Source organism: Zea mays, chromosome 1 (assembly GCF_902167145.1).
Source record: "Zea mays cultivar B73 chromosome 1, Zm-B73-REFERENCE-NAM-5.0, whole genome shotgun sequence".
Classification (NCBI taxonomy): domain Eukaryota; kingdom Viridiplantae; phylum Streptophyta; class Magnoliopsida; order Poales; family Poaceae; genus Zea; species Zea mays.
This window is the reverse complement of record NC_050096.1, coordinates 298,516,258-298,539,076: the sequence shown is the minus strand read 5'-3', so window position 1 is coordinate 298,539,076 and position 22,819 is coordinate 298,516,258. Positions and strand designations below refer to the sequence as shown.

The window sequence follows — 22,819 nt, the reverse complement described above, 5'->3', positions numbered from 1 at the left end:
CGAGCTAAACGAACTACCACATTCTAGCAAAACAAAACTATATGCATATCATACGAAATAATTGATGAACATGTTATATGTATGTGAGGTGTCTATGGTTTATGAGTTAAACTAATGAACTATGTTTATGTGTTAAATTGGTCTATGCAAATATAATTATGAGTTAAACTGATGAACATGTATGTGAATTATGAATTGATGAATGATGAATTATGCTAATTTGGTGTTATATTGACGTGGTTTGTAAAACTATAAGTATAATTACTATTTTCTATTATTAAATTAGTTTGAAATTAACTAAAAATTAATTATTATGTACATATTATTATTTTTCTGCTCTGGCTCGCGAGCTAAACGAGTCAGCTCGAGCTCATAAACGAGTCGAGCTGACTCTGTGGCTCATTAACTTAACGAGCCGAGTCGAGCTGACTCGTTAGCTTAACGAGCCAGCTCGAACTCGGACGAGCCGAGCTGACTCGTTATCCACCCTAACGGTGATAATGGATCAAGATCCCTATGTCTCGAGCCCTTAATAAAATTTAGTTTAAAAATAAATAAAAATAGAACTTGATTCTAATTCGATTCCATACTTATATTCTATAGTGTAAAATTTGGAGCATGTTACCACCCCTACATAGAAGGTCTCAAGGATATGCATGTTATTTTAGCTGTCATATCATTAACCGTATCAAATGGACGAATGTGTTATTTAGGGTTAGTTTGAGAACTCTATTTTTGCAAGGGATTTTTATTTTTTCAAGTGGAAAATAAACTAATTTCCTTTAGAAAAATAGAAATCCTTTGAAAAAAAAATGGGGTTTTCAAACTAACCCTTAGAGAAGAAAATCTTAACTTGACGTTAGATAAAAATGTTCAAATATATGAGGAAGACTAAGGCTCTGTTTGGATGTTAGGAGTTGTTGGGGACCTTATATGCCGAAGATCACTCATTAGGCAAAGATCAGTTATCTAACATTAACATGTGGCTTTGTCGTTAACAAGTGTATTTCAGGAATTTTCCCACTGATGGAAGAAGCCAAGCTTCGGCTAAAAGCAGCGTACAAAAGCATTTCGTCTATACACAAGCAACAAAGATAATGTTGTCACTGACAGACGAGGCGACAACTTCGGCCATAAGTCAAAAGAGAAGGCAACTGTACATGAAGGTTGGAATTTGCGGAGTAGAATGAAGAAAGTACGTTATTGTCTTAATGTCATGTATAAATAGCTTATATAAAAGTGGATGAGCATTACTGTAAATCTGTATAAAGTTGGTTCGTCTTCTCTATAAATAGTTGAACAGAATCATGCATAAGGTACATTTTTTAGATCTCCATCTTCGTAGTGCTTAACCTTCGAAGAACCTTCGTGCATCCCATAATATATACATGTTTAATTTAAACTAATGTTGAATTTTACATGTATACTGATTCAAGTTTATTTGTTTGTAAAGTATCACCGCCTAAGATGTCTAATGGAATGAGTGTTATTGTATATCTCTAATTATCTGTCGTGGAGGGAGAAGATATATATGGCATTAACCTTAACAAAGATAGACTATGCCATTAACAGGAGTTGACCCTATTTTGGCAACAGAAGAAATTCTCAAGACAGCTAACAATTTTGCCTTGGCATATAATCTCGAACCCGTAAAGAAGAGATCAAATAATATATATATATATATATATATATATATATATATATATATATATATATATATATATATATATATATATATATATATATATATATATATATATATATATATATATATATAAACTAGATTACATAGTCTATTAGAGAAGCAATCCCATAATATCGAAGAATCAATACTGTTCATGTTACAAACGAAGGGGCGCAGGTCCGCACGGCGATATGTCCAACCCAGAGAAAGGGATTTGTGTTATTAGCGGCGATTGACACCGGCCTCAGCTCTAGTCAACTTGCAACAAAGCATCAAGAGCCATGTAAACAGGGCAGGTGGTACAAGTGAGATGAAATCTTCATTGAAACTGCCCCTCGTTGTTGATATTGCGGTCTTTGTACAAAGGTGGGCATTGGCTGATACGTTACACAACGTATCAGCCAAGCAACATAAAGATTACATTGGATGTATCATCTAGTTTTCTTGTCCTCTTTCTCTTTCTCCACCACCACTGGAGCTGCAGGTATGCTGAACCACCACTCTCTCAACCTTCTGGTACACCTTTCTGTGCTTGCTCTTCGTAGTGGTGAGTTGTTCGTGGATACCTCCAGAAACACCAGCAGCAGAAGCACTTTTGTGGGAACGATGGCAAGGCTCAGGGCCATCAGTACCAATGCCAGAATAGCCCTGTCCGTCGCCTGTGATATGAGAAGCACACAGTGAAATATCGAAAGAGATTCTATTTATAAACTTGTCAGAACTTATGCATACAGGTTATAGCATTTGGCAGAAAACTTGACAGTAACAAGTAGTGGAGCTCTTATTAGCTGACAACGCACATGGCTTCAGAAAACCAGATCTGTCCAAGTTGTTGGTATAGAAATCAGAAAGCTCTCCAGTTACACTCTACCAGGAGGTTTAGTAGGGCGATGAATGACTGTTAGTAGGACAGATCCGTCTTGTTGGAATGAATGACTGTTTATACGTCAGACAGATCCAGCTTGTGGTAATGAATGACTGTTTGTGCGTAAGATAGATCCAGTTAAGGACAATCAGAAAACTTCCCAACGCACTCAATCAGGTCTAGCTATGGGTGCTTGAATGGTATCTCACCTAAATCAGCAGCTGACTTGGGGTTTTTTTTTTGAAAGTGACATGATATTATTAATTTGGAGGTCAGGTTCCATAGACATATGGAACGAATATTTAACCATAAAAGAGAGGACCAAACCCAGGGAGGCTCTACTTTTGAACTGTTTATGAAGGTGTTGGAATCATAGGTATTAAAGTGGTAAGGCGACCGATACCCTTTTAAACTTTTAAGAGGTAAAGCGCAAGGCGAGGCGACGCCTTAAATATATTAAAAAATAGAAAAATATTGATATTTAAACAAGTGTTTAGGACAAAAATATCAATAAAGAAGAGAAAGACACAGAAAAGAAAAAAAGAAAAAGGTTACAGCCCAACTAGCCCAGCAAGCCCATCAATATTAGGTTAACTCTCCCACTACCCAGCCAGTTATTCCTGTTATTCCCTCCCCCACGCTCCCTCTACGCCGCCGCCGGTTGCTTGTCATGGAAGAGGCCTCTATGCCGCTGCCGGCCACTCTCCTCGCCATGGAAGACGTCATTCCTCCTCTTCCCTCCCCCTTCTTTCCCGTTGCCTGCGATGGTGGCCTCTGCTCAGGGCGCGCCTTCCAGGCCATTGCCGTCACCGGCTTACCGCCTTCCCCTCCCCGGGCACGGCCGTCTTCTGCTCCCTGGCGGGCGGCGCGCACGCCTTAGGTGTCGGAGTAAGGCGAGGACGACACCTTTACCTCGCTGGTACGCCTTACCGCCTAGGCGACACCTAGGCAACACCTTAATAACAATGGTTGGAATATAAGTGAATTACCTACATCTTTCTATCAGCTTTAACCTTTTGGGTTGAACTGGTACATGCAACTTTAATATGATATCAAAGACAATGGTCTCAAGTTTGAATCCTATAAATAAAATAATTGTCGCTCGTTCATATTCCCATCTAAGGCCTGAGAAAGTCTCGACGTGAGGGGGTGTTGAAATATAAATGAATTGTAGCTTAAGCTTTTATGTTGAACTGGTTGATGCATGCAACTTAATAAGGGGAGATAGCCTAACCACAAATACACAACTATTCATTTCCAAATGTTAGACTATTATGGCAATGTTCCTAGGCTTCCTTTTGTGTGAGGTTTGATTGTCTATTTGTTTCCTCCTGCATGAGGACTAGTATAGCAACTAGATGCTCCCTCATATGGTAGATAGGATCTGCTATCTCTATATAGGAAGTAGGATCCCATTCATGGTAGGCAAGCTCTGATTGCGTCCAGGTTGCCGCACTCCTTCCTAGTGCGTCACCCTGTGACTGCTATATATTGTAATGCCTATATCAGTCAATACTATTAAATCCTATTCCCCATTACTCCTCTATTACTAAAAGAAATCTCCAACCAAGATACGAAGCCTTGACCTCTCAAGTTTCAACTAATTAAGAACCAATTAGAATTGTCATGTTTTGTAGCAAACGTTTACACAAGCCATTTCAGCAACTAAATCAAATTACCATTTTACCAAATATGGGTCCAGAAAATGAACACATGTTCCAAGTAATGATATTTTACAAAACCAGAGACCAAAGAAAAGAGAGAGAGGTGCCGGGCAGATAGAACAATTGGGCAAGACTATCTAACCAAGCCAAAAGCCATGACTTAGATTATATAAGTATCTCTCATTGCAAGGTCTGAAGGAGCACATCACCAAAGAAGCCTTCCTTCAAAGGTCGTAATAAAGCTACCACATAACAAAAACAGCTTGAAATATTTTTAGCATCAGAATAGTAAATTTAACACCGGATTTGGTCAGTCATTCAGACCAATGCAAATGCTTTAATGACCAAGGAACTCTAAATTTCATTTATTTTCTCAGGTAATAATTTCATGGAGCATTGCATATGATAACATAGCACAGATTACTTTTATTCTAACTGAAGTATACTGCCAATCATAATTTGGGGGTTAAGGGTTTCATTTGCACTTACACCGTTACACGATGTAAGTCACAATATATTCACAGTATATAACTCCTCAACGGAACTGTATAACAAAAGAATTCCTCAGAACGATAGAGTGAGCTACTAGAATTACCTGGGATGGAAAAGCCAACAATAGAGCTCTTATCTTCAGAAGAACAATATTTGCATCTTGGACAAGCTCCTCAATTTTAGAAATGGCATTTTGAACAGCTAGGAGCTGCTCCATTGTGTTCAGTGGAGGTGGGGATACCACCTTTACCTCACTCATTTGCTTTCCTTGATTAGTTAATCTTGTGAGAAACATAAAAGTTGCTGAAAACAATAGTACCGTGACAATAAAATAGATTACCCACCCCCTGTGTCAGCAAAGAAACATAGAGACATCACAAATGTGAAGAAATCTAAGGAGAATTGATGACATGTAGCAAATTATGAACTATTAGCAAATCTCATTAAGATTAATATGTCTGAGAATTTAAATATACAGTTCAGACTACTAGTATAAAACTACATTATTCCTTTGCCAACCATATATGTAGCTCCATATAAAATGTATGAGTGATAAACCAACTGAAGAGTCAATTACTGCCAATCAAGCATAGTTACCATATTCGCTTTGTTGTGATATGTTTCTGAAGTCTAAACAGCTCTTTCCTCCCAAAGGATAGAGTGCTAACAAAGAAACTGAAAACTGATTTGTGCTAAGGAAATCTGGATTGCTAATTGCTCTTGGTCCACATTCCATTGACCTAAAAGAATCAGTATCAATGGTGGACCGTCAAATTGACCAAAATGTTTTAGAATTGCACTTGGCTGAACACACTCTTAGACTATTATTGGCCCAGTAATATTAACTAGCTACATCATTCACATTCATCAGCTCTGGTACACATTACTAAAGCTACAGTACAAGTTGTCAGTTGTCACTGAAGTACCTATAAGGAAATAGATTGGCCCAGGACCCAACGAAGAAATGAGATGAGAGTGCGCACATGCATATGAGTGTATCTAGATGTTATTTCTTTCATATTGATGATTCGGAGCAGTGCTTTCATATCGTCCGACTAATCGTGATTAGTCACGATTAGTCGGTCTGATCGGTTCTAAGTACTCGATTAGAGGAGTCGATTCGATCAGAGGAGCTGATCGTCCTTATCGTCCGACTAATCGTCGATATGGTGTGATTAATCGCCTTGCCGATCAACATAAGTCCGGTCAATAATTGCTAGCAGTCACATAAGTTTATTTTAATAGGCCCATTGTTGCATGAGCTACTTTCTTAGAATCTTAGTTATTACATCTCAACATGAACTTCCCTTACACATAAAATAGCCAATAGTTGCTACTATGGCAAAGCAGCATCTCTAAAATAAACTTATCATATGAATATCCATGGAGAAAGTAGCATACCTGATGATAATATAAGAGAATAGGAAGCAAAACAACATGGACTTCATAGGCTCGTCCCATGATGTGAGCAATAGCAAAACCCTCCAAAGCTCACTTACCGGGGATAACAATTCCTGAGCATGTTTAAGGATTAAATAGAAGAAACAGGAAACAGAATGAAACGAGAGCCTGCTTTACAGGAACTAAGTGACAGCACAACACAATCTAAAGTAAATAAATGAAAGGCGAAAATGATTGTTTAGGGTTTAGTAGTTTACCTTCATTACTGCTAAGTTTGTATCAAGACCATCAACTTTGACTCCATCAACCGACGCTTGGGCCAGTTCAACTTTCTTATAGTTGTTCATTGAATCAGTAACAGCCTTCTGCAAGGCACTAATTTCCCCAACAACAATCTCACCAACAAACAAACGCTCACCACTATTAACTGGTGATACCATGCCCAGGTTTGACAGGACAGCATGCATTCCTCTACTTGTGCCAGGTTGGTTAGTTCGATCTGAAGTTCTTGATGCTATAGAACTGGCTAATGTTTCAAGTATAACATCACCTCCAGGAAGTTTGTCACATTGGCTGAACAACAAAAGAGATTCATAACGATTTGGAACTTCAAAATGTAACTCTTCAATGGCTTGTAACCTCATAATACCAAGTACTGCTTTCAGAATTGTTTCCTCTTTGTCAATTCCGCTTATATCAAACTTCCTAACAAATCTATGGGCATAAAGTACTTCTGATATAATGGCCAGCCAATAATCTCGGCGAGAATGGCCAGCTAACTCCGGAAATTCTATGATCACAGGTTCTGTTCTGCGTGCACAATAGGAATAAACACAAGTTATGACTATCTCAAAAACAAATGCACAAAGCCACAAACTGGCTGAATCATATTACCAACAAGTTCTAATATAACAAAGTTTCTGGATCACAAATGGCGATGATCCCTATATTAAAACTAACAATAAAAAGACCATTGAAAAAAGATAAGGTGCATGTAGCTTGTGTAATATTGCTTTCTTATGTGTTAAGAACTTACAAGGTTGTTGATTTGTACATAACGGCTTTGTCAAAGAGACGTGACCCCCATGGACCAGTCAGCTCAGGTTTAACAACCTGCTTTAAATCTTCTGCAAGCTCATAAACTTTGGGCTTATCATAGGTAACAACCCGAAGAGCTTCAAAGTAAAGGGCATGATCTGTGAGTATTAATCTTCCTGCATCAGGAGGGTCAAACCAGTGATGTAAGAATAAAGAAAGGCAAATACATGTAACATGTGATTTCACTAATAAGTAAATCAACATGACAGCAACCTGATCAACCCATCAATGAACCACTCATACCTGGCCACGTTGAAATACCCACATGTTCAAGTACTGGTTGTGTTGTCAATGTACCATCAACTTCCAGAATCCTTTCTCCTCTCTGAGACCGAAAGTTTGATAGAAGTGATGACTCAGATTGTGTCTTCATCTTTTTAACCGCTCTATATGAGATAAACACATATGCTAAGTGCTTCCTTTAGCAAACAAGATAAAACAGAAATTTATATGTACTTATTAAATATTCATAGGATAATAAACGTGTCAGAGAAGTAGAGAACTTTATTCCACCATTAAAAATTGTAGACAGAAGTAAAGTGAGTAATGATCAAGTGACATGTTAAGATTGTAAAGGATTCATAATTATCATCCACATGAGCATATGCATATGGATTAACACTTCCATGTTCTCTAACCGATGGGTAACTGGGGCTTGTAGGCTAAGGTTACAGCAGTCAATAACTATGTAACCCTCTTTCTACCATTGTAAAAGGATCCAAGTCTATTCTTATATCAAGGTCTGTACCATGGTACATCTATGAAAAATCTCCAACAGAAGTGACATGTACCATCTATATTAAAAAAAAACTCGGACGGGGAGGAAAAGACCGCCCTCCCGGTATAATGCCTAGGGTCGGCACTCGGCACTCAAGGATGCACACAACCCACGGATGGCTAAGAAGAGACTGAAATACTGGTCCCGGCCGAGAAAATCCCCGAACTCTGGCCTCCCATCACTAACGGGCCGGCGTCAACCGTCCGCTCTGCAACGGCCCAATCGGTAACCCGAGAGCGAATGAGGCACAACGAGGGGAATTTTTAACCAAGCCGGAAAATTCGCCCCCGAGGGAATCGAACCTGAGACTTGGAGGTGCTACTCGAAAGCCCTTAACCACTCGGCTAGAGGCCCTTTCGCACCATGCCACCATCATATATTTATGGTACCACTACAAAATAGATGCCAACAATATGCACCCTTCATCAATGGTGTGTATTTTGGTCAATAGAAACGTGAGCTCAATAATCAAAATATGAATTTCATAACATTATCTAGGATTTAGTAGTGTTTTGTTATTATTGCATTTCAATACCTCATGACGACTTCACATTAGTAACTAACAAGCGTTCTTACCCAGGTACAGGCACAACTTTGCTCTTTCAACAGAACCAAAGGTCAACAAAACTTGTCAGAGGCCAAGTATTCAAGCTAGTTAATGTGTATATGATTATAGTAGTAAAGAAAGTGACCTGTCCAATTCTGAAAGGTACTTCTCATATACAGAAAATGAAAGACGGCCTCCGCTCGAACATGAAAGTACATCAAAGAGATTTGCACAAGTTACTACATCAGCAATGGTTGGGATGGCAGGTGCTATTCTTGTAAAAGCTTCTGAGCTAACTGTGCTATCTACCTCAGCCTGCAAAGCGGGGGTGAAATTCAATACAACAAAAGGTACTGATATAAATCTTTGACATAACATAGAACTTGTGAGTGATGATGGAATGTTAACTAATTCTGTAACAGAACAAAGCAGTACCTTAACAGTGAGCTGGCTTGAAGAATAGGGAACCTCCCAAGCTAACATCATGTCAAAAGACAAGCGGCGAAAGCTCTTGTCAGCAAGATACCCTGTCACTTGTGATATCTGAGCAAGTGCCAGGAAGCAGCAGTACTCCAAAAAATTTCTTGCGTAGCTTTTTGGCTGCTTTATGGAATCAGATGCTTGCTTATCAAAGTTATTTTGTAGATCATTGGTAGAAACGCCAAGGATTCTGAAAGATATTTGGAACAAAAAAGAAATTGATCAACAATTAATGCAAGCAGATACACCGTATTCAAGAGAAATGTTGACTATAAAAGATAACAGTTTAAATTAAAAATAAAAATGGGCATATCCATCCAGTTGAGTTACAAAAACAAGTGCAACAAAGCACTAGTTCCTGCTGAAGCTGAATGGTGTCTGCTCCAACATGTGTGGTGTACAGGTTGGTTTGGTCAGTAAGATGTAAGGTTTTAACTCATCACAACAATAATGTTTCCTCAAATATTTTCAGACATAGAAGCAGTGGCAACAACAAATTCTGCTAGGAGGAAGAACAGGGTTGGGTTTTACTGGTGATCAATTTCCACATTTGGGCATCGGCAGGAGCTTGAACAATCTGCATCCTAGTCCCCTAGAGCATTTCCCTTTCCGGAGACACAAGAGAGGGAGGGCGTCAGGCGAAGCGCATCAAGCTCGGTCTCAGGCATTACCGGGAGCAGCGGGCGACGACGGCGTTGGCCTTGAAGGAAAGGCCAGCGATGGAGGAGCGCTGCACGGAGAGGGAGCCGTCGTCGTCGCCGCCGTCGTCCATGGCCGTGTCCCCGCGGCGGGGGAGGCCCCACTTGAACGACCCATCCCGCACCAGCCCCTCGAACCCCTCCATCAGCAGATCCCGCGTCCGGCTCATCATCGCCATCCTGGACGACGAAGGCGGCGGATCCGGTGCCGGTGCCGGTGCCAGAAACGGTTGGCCGCAGTGCAGCGGGGCTTTGATCGCGTACGGGCTGACGGTAGCAGAGACTACAAGGGTTGCTGACGGGGGAGGAAGAAATTAGAGCGGACGATGGAGAGGGGGTCGTCCGTGCTCAAACCCTCATCCTGATTGTCGTCGTCCTCATCTCTGACGCGTGCGTGGCCGTGGGTATCGCCATGTCGGGAAGAATGGCTTGCGGAGGACTCAGTGGTAAACGGGGTAAATAACCAACACGTTGGTGGGTTCTGTCCTATCTCCTATTTGTACAACACAAAAAAGCCAACGCACAATTTGTAAAGGCGGTGCTCCTTCGTTTGTCTTGCAGCGGAAAACTTAGGGCACGTACAATGAACAGACATCAAAATAGTTCTTCAAGTACAAAAGATAATTAAAAGATTTTATTATATAATAAAATATTTATAAATATAGTCTATTAATAAATACAGAAGTAGAGAAGGCTCTAGATTTTTTGCAAAAATCTTCTTTAGACATCTCAAAAATCTCTATATTAAATATATGTACATGCCTTTAGTGTAGTTATTATATTGTTTGAATACTAACTAGAAATATTTGTGGCTAATTTGGTAACTCCATTTTTAAAAGATTTTTATTTTCTAAAGAAAAAATAGAGCTGTCAACTTTACTTTTATTTTTAACATTGGTTGTTTAACCTCTTCGGTTTTATAAAATAAGATAAATAATCTCTTGAGCGAGTTTTTACGTTTTTAATGATATAGCACTAATTTAAGTAGTATTCAGTTTTATCTTTTCAGTACTGTTATCTTATAGTGTCTAAAATTTATATAATTTTACAAAAAGTGATAATTATATATTATATTTATCCTAATTTTTCTAAAATTTTAGAATTAACAGATTATTTACTAAAAAGCTACATAAAAAGAGTTTAATATATTTGTCTCAATTAATCTCTTATCTTCTAATGCTAAAATTTTACTAGAGCTAAATAATACTATTATCAAACTACTAATTTTTATTGATTTTATTAGCTAAGTTGATTGATCTTTATTCTAATTACTAATCAATTATATATTTAATTTTAAAAAATACTTATCAAACAGTAACAAATCTCCAATTTTTACACAAATCTTTTCCTAGTTAAACTCAAATACATAAAAATTTATATAGTTTTATGAGAACTTTGAATCTTGTCCCATAATTTACATAAATACTTCTCATAACTTTATATAGATTGAGATTTAAATTTCTCATAAAATTATAAAAATATTTGTATATATCTTAGTTTGGCTAAGATAATATCTATGTAAAAAATTAAAGATCATTTATCACTACTTGCTAGGTGCTTCTAAAAACAAATATAAATTAATTTAATTAGTAATTAGGAGAAAAACCAATTAACTTGATTAATAAAATAAAAAAATTTGTAGTTTAGTAATAGTTGTTGTTCACTTGTTCTCAAATGCTATAAATCAAGAACAAGACAACACAATTGTTAATGGTTAAAGGTCTTCGTCCTTCGAAGCATTATTTCCTCTCAGATATAATAATCTTCAGACGAATGTCATGAAGGTCATACCTTCATGATTTTATCATGTAAACATGAATATAAATAAAAAAGTAAAGGAATACAGAAGAATACAAAGAGATAAAGGTAATAATTGCTATATATCAATAATCCATTTATCATTACCTTCATTAAACATGAATAAACATTAACAATGTTCATATTACAATGATACCTTCGGTTTGCCAAAAGGCGGGAGAGCGAGAATGGTGTGATAGAGATTACAATCTAGCGTGAACAGTACGGGGGTACTGTTTATCTATTTATAGGCACGAGACGCAATCCGGGTAAAATTACATCCATGTCCTCGAACATTTGTTTACAAGCAACTAAAACTAATAAGGTCCATCTAGTCCTTTTTCCTTCTCTGCTTGGTCTGGGCCGAAGCTATTGAGCTTCGGCGTTCTGCGTTGTCGCCTCTACGCAGAGTCTTCGTCTTGAGGGGCTAAACCGAGGCTGAAAGTAATTTTGACGAGCCTTTGTATTATTTTGCGGAAGGTGTTTTTCCTTGAGGATCTTCGGCGGAGAAGAAGACCCCCAACAATAGTATTATTTAGCTCTAGTAAAATGTATAGTCTCATAAGATAAGAAATGAATCAGAGACAAAAACATTAATATCTTTTTATGTAGTTTTTATATTTAGTAATTAAATTGCTACTCCTAAAATTACAGATAAATTTGGGAAAATATAATATCTAATTATTATTTTTCGTGTAAAATTACATAAAATTTGGATACAACTAGAATATATAATTGAAAATTGTCGGGGACCATAATTAGGGGTACCCCTAAGACTCCTAAACTCGTCTAGTAACCACCATCAGCACAAAGCTGCAAAGGCCAGATGAGCGCAATTCAGGTCAAGGCTCCGTCCACTCAAGGGACACGATCTTTCCTCGCCCGAGCCCAGCCTCGGGCAGGAACAGTAGACCAAGGCAGATTCACGCCTCGCCCGAGGGCCTCCTCAAGTAACGGGCGCACCTTCGACTCGCCCGAGGCCCAGCTCGGACAGGCTTCGCAGTGAAGCGACCTTGGCCAGATCGCCTCGCTAACCGACCGTATCGCAGGAGCATTCAATGCAAGGATCGCCTGACACCTTATCCTGACGCGCGCTCCTCAGTCGACAAGGCCGAAGTGACCGCAGTCACTTCGCCCCTCCACTGACTGACCTGACAAGAAAACAGCGTCGCCTGCACTGCTCCGACTGCTGTGCCACCCGCCAGGGTGAGGCTCACAGCCACCGAGTCCAACCTCAGGCGCCACAGGAAGCTCCGCCTCGCCCGACCCCAGGGCTCGGACTCCACCTCGACCTCAGAAGACGGTCTCCGCCTCGCCCGACCCCAGGGCTCGGACTCAACCTCGACCTCGGAAGACGGTCTCCGCCTCGCCCGACCCTAGGGCTCGGACTCCACCTCGACCTCGGAAGACGGTCTCTGCCTCGCCTGACCTCAGGGCTCGGACTCCACCTCGACCTCGGAAGACGGTCTCCGCCTCGCCTGACCTTGGGCTCGGACCGACCACGTTACAGGGGGGCCATCATTACCCTACCCCTAGCTAGCTCAGGCTACGGGGAACAAGACCGGCGTCCCATCTGGCTCGCCCCGGTAAACAGGTAATGATGGCACCCCGCGTGCTCCATGACGACGACGGTTCTCAGCCCCTTACGGAAGCAAGGAGACACCAGCAAGGACCCGACAGCCCCGACAGCTGTGCTTCCGTAGGGTTTAAGCGCTCCTCCGACGGCCACGACATCACATGAACAGGGCACCAACACCTCTCCGACAGCCACGTCGGCATGTACATAGGGCTCTGGCTCCTCTCTGCTAGACACGTTAGCACATTGCTACACCCCCCATTGTACACCTGGGCCTTCTCCTTACATCTATAAAAGGAAGGTCCAGGGCCCTCGTACGAGAAGGTGGCCGCGCAGGAGAACGGGCTGACGGGCAGGCTCTCTCTCTCTCACTCTCCCTCGCGAACGCTTGTAACCCCCTACTGCAAGCGCATCCGCCCTGGGCGCAGGACAACACGAGTCGTGGTTCCCTTTTGTTGCTCCCCCTTGTGTTCCGTCTCGTGCCGACCCATCTGGGCTGGGACACGCAGCGACAATTTACTCGTCGGTCCAGGGACCCCCCTGGTCGAAACGCTGACAGTTGGCGCGTCAGGTAGGGGCCTGCTGCGTGTTGACGAACAGCTTCCCGTCAAGCTCCAGATGGGTAGTCTCCAGCAACCTCTCCAGCCCGAGACGATGCTCTGTTTCGGGAGTGTCGAGTTCATGTCCCTCGACGACAGCTACGACATGGTACTCCTTCCTCCGCCGCGCGACAACGACAATGGCGGCCTTCAGCCCGCCCGTCGGCGGCGGAATCGACGACGTCTTCCCCCCCGTGGCGGAAGAACAGCATCCAGGCTTGTCCCGTCACCTTCCCCGCCGCATGAGGAGGAGGCGGGGCAACCATGGCCAAGCAGGAGGCGGCACCTCGTCAGCTGTCGAGCGAGTCGACGACGCCGGCGCCCCAGCGGGGGACACGTCGGGCGTCGACCTCGCGTCTGAGACGAAGACGGGCGTCGTTTCCCCGCAACACGCCAACCCCAAGCGGACGGATGACGCCAGCACGCTCGCGAAGGACTTGTTGGGCGTTAGCCTCGTACCTGAGATCACGGTGCAGTCCGTCCCTGACGCGACTCCGTCACCATCCGTCGATCAAGAGGTACTGTCCGTTTTCCACCCTGTGCCTTTTAGATTCAGCTTCGACCCACTAAGCGACCCCGCTTCGGTGGACGCTTTCATAAAGGCGTATCCTAACCTTCCGGGGTACCATATGTGGTCAACCTGGGACCGGCTGACGGCCGTCTCGACCTATGGGCCCCCGGGTTCCGAGGAAGATGATGAGCCCGACTATGGTTGGGATTTCTCCGGGCTCAGTAACTCCAGTGCCATGTGAGAGTTCATGACCGCATGTGACTACTGCCTCTCCGATTGCTCCGATGGTGGCCACAGCCTTGACGACGAGGACTGTGGCCCAAGTCGCGAATGTTTCCACGTCGATCTAGGGGGTCTCGACGAAGGCAACCACCTTGGTATGCTGGAGGACAGTGATCCCCCTAGGCCTGCGCCTTGCGTTGACATCCTTCGGGAGCTAGCTGTGGTCCCAGTCCCTGCGGGGGGTCAGGACGCATAGCTCGAGCAAATCCGCGAGATGCAGGCCAGGCTCGACGAGGAAGCAGGACAACTTGTGCAGCTCCGGCAGAACGTCGGGCATGAGTGGGCAGGCCGAGCACCGGCCGGAGAAGCGTGTCATCTGCCTCAGGACGTCCAGCACCGCATCACTGACGATGCCAGGGCAAGGCTGCCCCCAGCTTCCAGTGGGTCGGCCAGAACCTGGCTGCAGCAGCAATACTACTCCGAGCGATGCCGGAACCATCCACCACCGAGGGGCGGCGTATCCAGGGAGAACTCAAGAATCTCCTGGAGGATGTCGCGGTCCGACGGGCCGAAAGCTCTGCCTCCTGAAGGCAGAGGTACCCCCCAGAGCATCGCGCCGCAACTTCCCGATTCATGCGGGAAGCCTCGGTCCACACCGGGCGCACGCGGGACGCAACGCCTGCAACCCCGGGTCGCCTCGGCAACGAGCACCACCGCCGCGACCGTCGAGCCCACCTCGACGAAAAGGTGCACCGAGGCTACCACCCCAGGCATGGGGGACGCTACGACAGCGGGGAGGATCGAAGCCTCTCGCCCGAACCACCCGGTCCGCAAGCTTTCAGCCGGGCCATACGACGGGCGCCGTTCCCGACCCGGTTCCGAACCCCGACTACCATCGCCATGTACTCGGGGGAAACAAGGCCGAAACTGTGGCTCGCGGACTACCGGCTGGCATGCCAGCTGGGTGGAACGAACGATGACAACCTCATCATCCGCAACCTCCCCCTGTTCCTCTCCACCGCCGCCCGAGCCTGGCTGGAGCATCTGCCTCCTGCGCAGATCTCCAACTGGGACGACCTGGTCAAAGCTTTTGCCGGCAACTTCCAGGGCACATATGTGCGCCCTGGGAACTCCTGGGATCTCCGAAGCTGCCGCCAGCAGCCAGGAGAGTCCCTGCAGGACTACATCCGGCGATTTTCGAAGCAGCGCACCGAGCTGCCCAACATCACCGACTCAGATGTCATCGGCGCGTTCCTCGCCGGCACCACTTGTTGCGACCTGGTGAGCAAGCTGGGTCGCAAGACTCCCACCAGGGCGAGCGAGCTGATGGACATCGCCACCAAGTTCGCCTCTGGCCAGGAGGCGGTCGAGGCCATCTTCCGGAAGGACAAGCAGCCTCAGGGATGCCAGCAGGAAGACGTCCCCGAGGCGTCCGCTCAGTGCGGCACAAAGAAGAAGGCAAGAAGAAGTCGCAAGCGAAACGCGACGCCACCGACGCAGATCTTGTCGCCGCCGCCGAGCACAGGAACCCTCGGAAGCCTCCCGGAGGGGCCAACCTGTTCGACAAGATGCTCAAGGAGTCGTGCCCCTATCATCAGGGCCCCGTCAAGCACACCCTTGAGGAGTGCGTCATGCTTCGGCGCTACTTCCATAAGGCCGGGGCCCCGGCGGAAGGTGGCAAAGCCCATGACAGCGACAAGAAGGAGGGCCACAAGGCAGAAGAGTTCCCCGAGGTCCATGACTGCTTCATGATCTACAGTGGGCAAGTGGCGAACGCCTCGGCTCGGCACCGCAAGCAGGAGCGCCGGGAGGTCTGCTCGGTGAAGGTGGCGACGCCAGTCTACCTAGACTGGTCCGACAAGCCCATCACCTTCGACCAAGGCGACCACCCCGACCGCGTGCCGAGCCTGGGGAAGTACCCGCTCGTTGTCGATCCCGTCATCGGCAACGTCAGGCTTACCAAGGTCCTCATGGATGGAGGCAGCAGCCTCAACATCATCTACGCCGAGATCCTCGGGCTCTTGCAGATCGATCTGTCCATGATCCGGGCCGGTGCGGCGCCCTTTCACGGGATCATTCCCGGGAAGCGCGTCCAGCCCCTTGGACAACTCGATCTACCCGTCTGCTTCGGGACTCCCTCCAACTTCCGAAAGGAAACCCTCACGTTCGAGGTGGTCGGGTTCCGAGGAACCTACCACGCAGTGCTGGGGAGACCATGCTACGCCAATTTCATGGCCGTCCCCAACTACACCTACCTCAAGCTCAAGATGTCGGGCCCCAACGGGGTCATCACCGTCGGATCCACGTACCGACACACATACGAATGTGACGTGGAGTGCATGGAGTACGCTGAGGCCCTCGCCGAATCCGAGGCCCTCATCGCCGACCTGGAGAGCCTCTCCAAGGAGGTGCCAGATGCGAAGCGCCACACCGACAACTTCGAGCCAGCAGAAGCGGTTAAGTCCTTCCCTCTCGACCTCAGCAACGACGCCTCCAAGCAAGTCCGGATCGGCTCCGAGCTCGACCCCAAATAGGAACCAGTGCTCGTCGACTTTCTCCGCGCGAACGCTGAGGTTTTTGCGTGGAGTCCCTCGGACATGCCTGGCATACCGAGGGATGTCGCCGAGCACTCGCTGGATATCCGAGCTGGAGCCCGACCCGTGAAGCAGCCTCTGCGCTGATTCGATAAAGACAAGCACAGAGCCATAGGTGAGGAGATCCATAAGCTAATGGCTGCAGGGTTCATCAAAGAGGTATTCCATCCCGAATGCCTAGCCAACCTTGTGCTTGTGAAAAAGAAAGGTGGGAAATGGCGGATGTGTGTAGACTACACTGGTCTAAACAAAGCATGTCCGAAGGTTCCCTACCCTCTGCCTCGCATCGATCAAATCGTGGATTCCACTACTGGGTGCGAAACCCTGTCATTCCTTGATGCCTACTCAGGGTATCACCAAATCAGGATGAAAGAGTCCGACCAGCTCGCAACCTCTTTCATCACACCCTTTGGCATGTACTGCTATATTACTATGCCATTCGGTTTGAGGAATGCAGGCGCGACATACCAAAGGTGCATGAACCACATGTTCGGAGAGCACATTGGCCGAACGGTCGAGGCTTACATCGATGACATCGTAGTCAAGACAAGGAAAGCCTCCGACCTCCTCTCTAACCTTGAAACGACATTCAAGTGTCTCAAGGCGAAAGGCGTAAAACTCAATCCCGAGAAGTGTGTCTTCGGAGTCCCCCGAGGCATGCTCCTGGGGTTCATCGTCTCCGAGCGGGGCATCGAGGCCAACCCGGAGAAAATCGCGGCCATCACCAACATGGGGCCTATCAAGGACTTGAAAGGAGTACAGAGGGTCATGGGATGCCTTGCGGCTCTGAGCCGCTTCATCTCGTGCCTCGGCGAAAGAGGCCTACCCCTGTACCGCCTCTTGAGGAAGACCGAGCGCTTCACTTGGACCCCCGAGGCCGAGGAAGCCCTCGGGAACTTAAAGGCGCTCCTTACAAGCGCGCCCATCCTAGTGCCCCCCCGCTGCGGGAGAAGCCCTCTTGATCTACGTAGCAGCAACCACTCAGGTGGTCAGCGCCGCGATCGTAGTCGAGAGACGAGAAGAAGGGCATGCATTGCTCATCCAGAGGCCGGTCTACTTCATCAGTGAGGTACTGTCTGAGACCAAAATCCGCTACCCGCAAATCCAGAAGCTACTGTACGCGGTGATTCTGACGCGGCGAAAGTTGCGACACTACTTCGAGTCTCATCCGGTGACTATGGTGTCGTCCTTCCCCTGGGGGAGATCATCCAGTGCCGAGAGGCCTCGGGTAGGATTGCAAAGTGGGCGGTGGAGATCATGGGCGAGACAATCTCGTTCGCCCCTCGGAAGGCCATCAAGTCCCAAGTCTTGGCGGACTTTGTGGCTGAATGGGTCGACACCCAGCTTCCAGCAGCTCCGATCCAACTGGAACTCTGGACCATGTTTTTCGACGGGTCGCTGATGAAAACAGGAGTGGGCGCGGGCCTACTCTTCATCTCACCCCTCGGGAAGCACCTCCGCTACGTGTTGCGCCTCCATTTCCCGGCGTCCAACAACGTGGCCGAGTACGAGGCCCTGGTTAACGGGTTGCACATCGCCATCGAGCTAGGGGTTCAGCGCCTCGACGCTCGTGGCGACTCGCAGCTTGTCATCGACCAAGTCATGAAGAACTCCCATTGCCGCGACCCGAAGATGGAAGCCTACTGCGACGAGGTTCGGCGCCTGGAAGACAAGTTTTACGGGCTCGAGCTCAACCACGTCGCTCGACGATACAACGAGACTGCGGACGAGCTGGCTAAAATAGCCTCGGGGCGGACAACGGTTCCCCCGGATGTCTTCTCCAGAGACCTACATCAACCCTTCGTCAAGACCGACGACACGCCCGAGCCCGAGAAGGCCTCGGCCCTGCCCGAGGCGCCCTCGGCTCGGCCCGAGGCACCCTCGGCTCAACCCGAGGCACCCTCGGCCGCCGAGGGTGAGGCACTGCGCGTCGAGGAAGAGCGGAATGGGGTCAGCCTAATCGAAACTAGCAGACCCCGTATCTGCAATATCTCCACCGAGGAGAGCTACCCCTCGATAGAGCCAAAGCTCGGCGACTGGCACGGCGTGCCAAGTCGTTCGTCTTGCTAGGTGATGAAAAGGAGCTCTACCACTGCAGCCCCTTAGGCATCCTCCAGCGATGCATACCCATCGCCGAAGGTCAGGAGCTATTGCAAGAAATACACTCGGGGGCTTGCGGTCACCACACAGCGCCTCGAGCCCTCGTTGGAAACACCTTCCAACAAGGTTTCTACTGGCCAACCGCGGTGGCCGACGCCACTAGGATTGTACGCACCTGCCAAGGGTGTCAATTCTACGCAAGACAGACACACCTGCCCGCTCAGGCCCTACAAACAATACCCATCACCTGGTCGTTTGTTGTGTGGGGTCTGGACCTCGTCGGTCCCTTGCAGAAGGCACCCAGGGGCTTCACGCACCTGCTGGTCGCTATCGACAAATCCTCCAAGTGGATTGAGGTCCGACCCCTAAACAGCATCAGGTCCGAACATGCGGTGGCATTCTTCACCAACATCATCCATCGCTTTGGGGTCCCAAACTCCATCATCACCGACAACGGCACCCAGTTCACTGGCAGGAAGTTCCTAGACTTCTACGAGGACCACCACATCCGGGTGGACTGGGCCGCCGTAGCTCACCCCATGACGAATGGGCAGGTAGAGCGTGCCAACGACATGATTCTGCAGGGACTTAAGCCGAGGATCTACAACGACCTCAACAAGTTCGGCAGGCGATGGATGAAGGAACTCCCCTCGGTGGTCTGGAGTCTGAGGACAACGCCAAGCCGAGCCACGGGCTTCACGCCGTTCTTTCTAGTCTATGGGGCCGAGGCTATCTTGCCCACAGACTTAGAATACGGTTCCCCGAGGACAAGAGCGTACAACGAACAAAGCAACCAGGCCAGCAGAGAAGACTCACTGGACCAGCTGGAAGAGGCTCGGGACATGGCCTTACTACACTCGGCGCGGTATCAGCAGTCCCTGCGACGCTACCATGCTCGAGGGGTTCGGTCCCGAGACCTCCGAGTGGGTGACTTGGTGCTTCGGCTACGATAGGACGCCCGAGGGCGCCACAAGCTCACACCTCCCTGGGAAGGGCCGTTCATCATCGACAAGATTTTGAAGCCCGGAAAATACAAGCTGGCCAACAGTCAAGGCGAGGTCTACAGCAACGCTTGGAACATCCGACAGCTACGTCGCTTCTACCCTTAAGATGTTTTCAAGTCGTTCATATACCTCGTTCTCTTTACATACACAAATAAAGTCTAACCATCAAGGAAGGGTCAGCCTTGCCTCGGCAAAGCCCGACCCTCCCTTGGGGGCTAGAAGGGGGAACCCCCTCTGCGTTAAAATTTCCCTCAGAAAAAGTCTTTCTGCCAGAACATCTTTCGTGTTTTTTGACTACTTCGATAGTGGGATCCTGAAAACGATAGAGTACACGTATGCGGCAAGGCCGACCGAGCCGAGGGACTCCTACGCCTCCGGGATACGGATACCTCACTCATCACCTTCTGCGATAAGTAACTCACGCTCGGATAAGCGATTCTGCTGACCGAACAAGTCTTAACGCTTGAAAACTTTTCTACCGAAACGATTTTTCGTGCCTTCTCGACTATATCGATAACAGAATCCCGCAGACGAGCAAGAGTACACGTAAGCGGCGAAGGCCGACCGAGCCGAGGGACTCCTACGCCTCCTGGATACGGATACCTCACTCATCACCTTCCGCGATAAGTAACTCTCGCTCGGATGAGCGATTCTGCTACCGACAAACAAGTCCTGATACTCGAAACAAGAGGAAAAGAAACACAGCTTTATAACACGACAATGACATGTTTGGGCCTCGGCGGCCGCAAAAACATGCGCACACTATAGACAAACTGTTCCTGTAGGTTCAGACATCAATAGGGGGAGCAGCAGCACCCTCGGCGTCGTCTCCACCTTCGGCGGAATCTGACCCGGCCTCGGACGGCGACATGGGCGAAGGATCTCCACCTCGAAGGAAGATGTCAGCGCTGCGCCTGAACCATCGCCGCCGGGGGTCTCCTCCAGGAACCCGGCCCGAGCAGACGGCTGGACCGGCCGCTCCGTAGCCTCAGTCAGCTGTCCCCCGAGGACACCAGCCCGGCTCATGGCCTTGGCAGCCCGACTCCAGGGTTGGTCCCGCCAGTGGACGACCCGGCTAGGCTCCGGCCGCCGCTGCTACGCCTCCTCGGCCTGGGAAGCCCCCTACTCCTGGGCCGACGAAGCCCCCTTTTCGAGCTAACTCCGCCTCTGTCCATGCTGACACCGCTGCCTCCAGCTCTGGCTCATCGCAGAGCAGCTGAGGGTTCCTTAACTAAGCGAGAGAAGCCTTGAGTGGCAAGGCCGACCGAGCCGAGGGACTCCTACGCCTCCGGGATACAGATACCTCACTCGTCACCTTCCCCGCAGGGCAACTCACACTTGGTTAAGCGGTTCAGCTAGGCGACAGGCGAGACCTGGTGCTTGAGATGAGGAAGAAACATGGCTTTACGCCCAAATACACAGATGTTCAGGCCCCGACAGCCGCAATGAACATACACCGGCACTCAAGATGCCATTACAGGCGGAACTCCGGTTCCACTCCCGCAGGTACGAACAACCCCCCACATTGGAGGGCCTGCAGGACGACAATCTCCGGTTGACTCGCCGGCGACCTCTGCAGCAGCAGCGATGGTCCCAGGGCGGACGCTACCGCTGGAAGGCTCTCGTTCGCGTCCCCTCGCGGAGGACGAGAACCAGATATTAAAGCCAAAGAGCCGGAGGTCGGCCCGTGAATGGCGCTGACGGTCTCATCGGCGGAGAAGCTTTCTCCAGCTGCCACCACCTCAGCACTGACGGTGGCGTCCACCTGCCCACCAACACCGCACCAGCGAGTGCCGGCCGCCCCAAAGCGCACTGGCAGGTCCTCACTCCCGTCTTCGCCACGAAAACGAGAATGGGACCGTCCCAGAACACGAGTACTGCCCTTGCGGCGTACGACGTGTTGTGAGTCCCACTGGTGCGGCTGGCCACCGTCGCCCGGACAGAGGACAGAATGCTGCACCCTGGCTGGGCAGCAGCAGTTCGCCTTCCCCGGCATGGCTGGAGGACGCCTCCTCCGCAGAGCTGGAGGATGGTTTCCACCCCCAGATGTCGGAGGAAGAGGCGGGACGCCAGCCCACGCGAAGGCAGGCCCCGGCTCAGCTCGCCCTCCGCCCCAGCAAGGATGATGAAGATCCTTGAAGCTGAGGGCAGAGCAGAGGCCGCAGCCTGGCTTGCTTCTCCCCACCATCGAACTGGTGGTCACCGTCTTGGGTGACCATTAGTGAGGGGATGCAGTCGGGCTGCCTGATGAAAATCCTTGAAGCTGAGCGATGGCTGAAAGGTGCCAACCTCTACGAGGTTGCGCTCCTCCCACGATAAGACGAAGGCAACGCGGGCGCTCCCCATCCGGGGGCTTGGAAGGCGGAAGGGCGCGATGCATGAGGAAAGTGCGAAGGCGTGGCTACCACCCAGGAGGTTGATCCCTTTTTAAAGGCGACACACCCCACTCGCGTCCTCAGGCGTCGCGGGCTAAGTCTTCGCCAACGCGCTCAAAGGTCCTCCCCCTACGACACGGGGGCTGGGTCCCACGCGTCATATGAGCTGGCCCAGGACAGAAGAAGCCAAACCGCCGCGCGCGGAGCGTGTAACCGCCCAGCGGTTACAAGCACTCCTCCATCTTCGCCTAAACCAGCGGGTGAAAGGGCGAACCACCATGCAGGCGGCATGCAGCCGCACCACGAGGATGCACCCCTTCGACTTCGACGCATC

General features: G+C 48.4%; 1 protein-coding gene across 1 annotated transcript; it reads right to left on the bottom strand.

The window, feature by feature from the left end:
* Positions 1 to 1,796: 1,796 nt before the first annotated feature.
* Positions 1,797 to 10,299, bottom strand: LOC103644231 (uncharacterized). The gene is made up of 9 exons (XM_008667429.3): positions 9,681 to 10,299; positions 8,965 to 9,199; positions 8,675 to 8,844; positions 7,448 to 7,590; positions 7,143 to 7,320; positions 6,364 to 6,916; positions 6,107 to 6,219; positions 4,809 to 5,052; positions 1,797 to 2,343 (listed from the first exon to the last, which is right to left on the bottom strand). Exons 1-9 carry the CDS (start codon positions 9,884 to 9,886, stop codon positions 2,116 to 2,118), a joined length of 2,070 nt encoding a protein of 689 aa, XP_008665651.1. The 5' UTR covers positions 9,887 to 10,299; the 3' UTR covers positions 1,797 to 2,115.
* Positions 10,300 to 22,819: the final 12,520 nt, after the last annotated feature.

Excerpts from the sequence above, each read along its gene's own strand:
- LOC103644231 (XM_008667429.3), bottom strand. The coding sequence starts at position 9,886 with ATGGCGATGATGAGCCGGACGCGGGATCTGCTGATGGAGGGGTTCGAG. Across the intron at positions 9,200-9,680 it reads GTCGTCGCCCGCTGCTCCCG|AATCCTTGGCGTTTCTACCA; the intron begins GTAATGCCTGAG and ends AATATCTTTCAG. Across the intron at positions 6,917-7,142 it reads ATGTACAAATCAACAACCTT|AACAGAACCTGTGATCATAG; the intron begins GTAAGTTCTTAA and ends TTGTGCACGCAG.